Source organism: Tigriopus californicus, chromosome 8 (genome assembly GCF_007210705.1).
Source record: "Tigriopus californicus strain San Diego chromosome 8, Tcal_SD_v2.1, whole genome shotgun sequence".
NCBI lineage: Eukaryota > Metazoa > Arthropoda > Copepoda > Harpacticoida > Harpacticidae > Tigriopus > Tigriopus californicus.
In genome coordinates, this window is record NC_081447.1 from 7,526,011 (window position 1) to 7,530,800 (window position 4,790).

The 4,790-nt window shown below is 41.0% G+C and overlaps 2 protein-coding genes across 2 annotated transcripts; one reads left to right on the top strand and one right to left on the bottom strand.

Moving 5' to 3' along the window:
- The first annotated feature begins 7 nt into the window (after positions 1–7).
- LOC131884816 (uncharacterized) lies at positions 8–2,184 on the top strand. Its single transcript, XM_059232699.1, has 3 exons — positions 8–146; positions 353–548; positions 792–2,184. Exons 1-3 carry the CDS (start codon positions 21–23, stop codon positions 941–943), a joined length of 474 nt encoding a protein of 157 aa, XP_059088682.1. The 5' UTR covers positions 8–20; the 3' UTR covers positions 944–2,184.
- On the bottom strand, positions 1,351–2,371 carry LOC131884815 (uncharacterized). Its single transcript, XM_059232698.1, has one exon. It carries the CDS (start codon positions 2,276–2,278, stop codon positions 1,466–1,468), a length of 813 nt encoding a protein of 270 aa, XP_059088681.1. The 5' UTR covers positions 2,279–2,371; the 3' UTR covers positions 1,351–1,465.
- Between the last annotated feature and the right edge of the window lie 2,419 nt (positions 2,372–4,790).

The window sequence follows — 4,790 nt, forward strand, 5'->3', positions numbered from 1 at the left end:
CCAGACAAGTGTGCAATGTGATGAAGATGAACAGCACCAAGTTGACCCCAGAGACCGATTGTCGGCAAGAGGTCCGGGAGGTGTGTGGTCCAGAGAGCTGTCCATTGACTCAAGGTCCCCGAGTGTGTGCCAATGAAATCAAAACCGTAAGTTGTACATATCCTCACTAACATGCAGCAATTACTTTCGTCTTTCTCTCTTTCCTTTCTTTCTTTCTTTCTTTCTTTCTTTCTTTCTTATGGTATTGTGATTTATAATGAGAAATTGCCAGTGCTTGCTTGGATTGGATGGATGGATTGATGTATGGATGGTATTGCGGACCAACAAGCTCCAGTCAGTCCCTCTTTTGCAGTTTGTTCAAGATGTTCCCGAGGAGGTGTGTCATTTGAATCCTCAGAGAATCTGCAATCCTACCAACAAGATCATTCCCAAGTTGGAGCAACGCGTCAAATGCATCGACGTGCCACGGGAAGTGTGCATCACTGTTCAAGTGGAGGCTAAGAAGGTCAGCAGGCCAGTGGTGAAGAAGTGGTGCGGCATTCTGCCTGGTAAGAAAGATTAGCCAGACTTGGATTTGCCAGGCTTGGATTAGCCAGACTGCCTACCCTCATGATAATACCATTTCAATGGTTTGTCATGCATGGAATGAAGTGATGGCTTCAATTGGTTGTCCTGACTGCATGACGAATAACTTTTGATACATAGATAGATAGATACAACACGCAGATAGATAGCAGATAGTACTTAGATATGACCTGACTATTTAATCATGGGCTATTTGTTGTTCATAGGTAATACCAGTGGAAGTGAGGAAGAAGACGACGAAGGGGAGGAGGGCACCGAGACAACACAGGAACCTGAGGTTGAAACCACTGAAAGCCAAACTCAAGCCTCCAACACTGCCAATAACGACACTGATGTTGCTACTGATCCATCCATCTAAAACGTTCAAATCCATAGTGAATCCTCGACCACTACAATTAGTAAACCATTGTTTTGACGTCATATTGACTCTAATTATATTTTGATGCTTTTATCAGACTTGTATTAAGTAGGAAAATGACATTCGAAAAACTTGTTCTCTCACCGTAATATCTAAGAATCCAAAATAAACAACTCATGTAGTTAACTACAGATGGACAAATTCTTCAGATACTCAAACCCGTCAAGCACATCTTTCTCTGTGTTGCTTTGGAACCCATAGCTTTAGGTACAGCATTTGATTATTTTTTTGTCTCAAAGTAAATTGTTTGTGGCTATTTGGTACTCTATTTTGGGGCCCAAGCTCGCCATTTGATATTTTTCACATCAAATTGCACATTTGATCAAAGGACACTCGTCAGTCAAAAGTGGAGTGGGGAGGGGTTCATAAATTTGTATTTCTAGCACATAAATTGCCCAATGATCAATTAATACTAGTATGTGCACCCACCCCATCTGGTCTCAGTTCAACTTTTTAAATTCTTCATGTCTGAACTGTAACAGGGATGGCCCTAGGCCCTTCTTGGGTCATCCTTGTCATTTTCTTTGGGGCCGTAATCACGAGGACCCCATCTGCGGACAAATTTGACTGAACTTTGTGAGCCTCACAACCCTCGGGAAGTGTGTACTTCCGACTGAATTGCCGCGACAAGAAGCAATCATCTGCCTTCTCTTCATGCTTCGCCTCAACACTCAAGGCGTTGCCAGTGACGTTGACTTTAATCTCGTTGGGCTGAAACTCGTGCGTGTCAAGACTCAATTCAAATTTCTTGTCGTCATTGGTCATCCGAACCATCTGTCGATCCGTGTGCTGAAACAAATCCAAGTCTTTCATAATTGGCGAACCAAAGAAGCCAAAATCGTCCCAATCGCATCCCATGGTGGGCATCATCCACTTGGGGAAGAAAGAGGGTCCACTGAAGAAATCCTCTGGACGAGCCAATGCTTTGTTCTTTCGATCTGATGAAGAAGATGACGTTGAGGACGAATTGGAGATTTGCTTTTCACTCTGACTGCGGCTGGATTGGTGTTGCTGCTGTAACTGATGGGAGGAACTAGAGCAAGTGGAGGACTTGTTTTCAATCTTGTCTTGGGCGTTCTTCAAGGATCCATGCTGAGTAGCATCATCCAAAGCGGGCACCGCCTGGTGAAGACGGACGCGGCTCCAGAACTCTCGGCTTTCTCGGGTCATTTCTTCTCGAACTCGATCAAAATCGTTCCAGGCTGAGCGGAAAAAGTCATCTTTGAAAAACGAGTCTCGAAGGGTCAATGGGACACTGTTAGTTTCACCAGGCATTATACTATTCAGAATGAGAGTTCTTCAGAGTGGTGTCTTGCTTTTCTGTCAGAAGCTTGGACTGTTCTGTTGGTTGTTCATTCATGTTGGGATGTATATATGTACAAATATTGACGGAGAGTTTTCTCGAAGAGTCTCCCGCCTTCAGGACTAGTAAATTCCATCCAAGCGAGCTTGGCACCGCCGATTGCCGCTTGAGTTATCCTCGCACTTGTCTAAATTCGGTGAGTCATCGAAGATTCGAGAGCTTTCTCGTAGGCGTTTTTGTGCGCACCCACAGTGATGGAAGAGGAGCCATGACATCGGATCTGCACACATAACAAGCAGACTAATTATCCTGGTTGATCAGGTTCATGCACTTTTTTAATATGGATATTTTCTGTGATCATGCACAAATATTGAGTTAACAAACAACAGAGTTCCCTATACTTTACACCTTTAATGATTTGGATCTTGGTCTTGGCTAGTGCTTGTGCAAGTGCGGACTTATGTCCCAGTGGATTCGAGTCTTTAACCCAAATTTGAAAAAAAATGGCTTGACTCGAATCTTTTAAAAAGAACTTCAGCCGTTACTAATTATTACTTTTCATTTGGTTTTGGGTTGGCATCAGACTTAATCTATAGTAGTTGTATTTGGCAGTCATCTATCACCATAGTTCAATTGGGCCATTATGTAGTGACATAACCACACGACTGGCATTTTAAGCCAGTTTTTACAACACGTCTTTCTTTGCGACATTTAGTTTGTTTGTTCAACTTGAATTATTTTTTGGCGGCCTCTTTTATGTTTTCGACATTGTAGACATCAACTTCAAATTGGCAATTACAATTTACCCTAAGATGTTAGTGTTTTAAGGTGTCCACATTGAACGAATTTCCATTGATGAAAGTACAGTTTGTGTTATTCTACACGTAAAGAAGTTCATACATTAGGCAAGTGTAAATTTGATATGAATTTCATGCAGTAGATATTCCTGTAAAAGAAGATGGATTGTGCAGTGTCTTACATATTCCACTTCACAGCCATCACATTTGACGAATGATGCATTCATACACTATATATTTGGACCCATGATTTGACGAGCAATTCCGGAAGTGTGTGGCATCTGAAAAAGGGACTAAAATTCATTTACATCGAAACTTTGTCTGAGCCCCTTGTATTTTTAAGATCAGTTATGTTGATTCACCTCAAAATTCGGACCAATACTTCGGACCATGGCCAAGACCAAGGCTTTAGCTGATTGGAATTAATTCGTAAATGATATTGACATGTATTTGTGCATTGAAACTTTGGTCACATCATTCTCGAATTGAATTAACATGCTTAGTCAAAAAAAACGCTAAATGTGTCGGAGACCTTTGAACGCATGCATATTGAAAACTATACATTTAGTCCGCTTTTTCAGATGTCTAACATTTATTAATGATTTGTCAAATTAGGTGTCCATAAATACTGTATATCTCGTGTAAATGCACCATATCGTGCTGAACCTCTTCAGACCTGTTTTAGGGAATAAGGATTTTTCTTTTTAAGCCTCGCCCGGCCATGGTAAGCCGTCATCACATCATCCAAATCCAAAGTCCTGTATCAAATTGATTCCCCGTCTGCGGGTGTAGCTGGTATCTAAAAGTTTCCCTGAGATAGGTCGAGGAGGAGATTTGAACCAGTGACCTCACTCATGTTAGGAAACTGCGATAACTTCTAAAGCATGTGTCCTCCCTTTGCCAATAAATTTCAAATCTTAAGATGATGTGTCTGAAAATCCACACTAAAAGCAGGAAAAGGTTACCCAAAGGTGTGTGTCGAAGTATATTATTGTGTACTTTTTGGAACTGCACCTGAGTATGGCACAAAGAAGACTTGTTCCTTTTATAAGGAATCATCTCCATATAAGAGATGTGAATTGGCTGAATATTACACACTAACCTTTTTCCGATTGCCTTGCCAAGGGAAATGGCGTCGGGAAAAAAAGAAGAAAACCCGAAAAGTTGCAAGTATCTGTGCAAAGCTTTGTAGAAATTAGCATGAAATTTCCACGTGATTATCCTGTCCCAGTTCACTACTCTGTAACGAGGCTCGAACTATGGTGCCATGAGAGTACATCAGACTTCCCGTTTCTAGTTGATTCTTGAGGCACGAGGCATCATGCACCAAGGCACTCAATAAAAATGAAATTAGAACATACGACATTCACTTTTCATTCACTTCTGACAAGTGTAAAAACTATCATTGGGTATTGCTTACTTCTATTTGTGCAATGAGTTCTTGTTGCTCGTGTTGTTTCCAATGGAATTTCCTAATTAACTTGTCCAGCTTGTTTGGTCAAATGAATTTCGTTCAAGTGACGTTCTACAAAGTTAGGGGGCTCATGCATATATGTACATGTAGATAGTGGATCCAATTCTGATTTTCCTAAAACATATGGATTTTAAAGCTCATGACAATCACATGAAAGGTATATAATCAATGTATCTTAAGGCTATCTAAAATGCCTCTTTGCAATAACGTTAG

Bases quoted from the DNA above. Each gene is read 5' to 3' on its own strand.
- LOC131884816 (XM_059232699.1), top strand. From the start codon at position 21: ATGAAGATGAACAGCACCAAGTTGACCCCAGAGACCGATTGTCGGCAA. The intron at 147-352 runs GTAAGTTGTACA...CCTCTTTTGCAG, and splicing joins GTGCCAATGAAATCAAAACC to TTTGTTCAAGATGTTCCCGA. The intron at 549-791 runs GTAAGAAAGATT...TGTTGTTCATAG, and splicing joins GTGGTGCGGCATTCTGCCTG to GTAATACCAGTGGAAGTGAG.
- LOC131884815 (XM_059232698.1), bottom strand. From the start codon at position 2,278: ATGCCTGGTGAAACTAACAGTGTCCCATTGACCCTTCGAGACTCGTTT.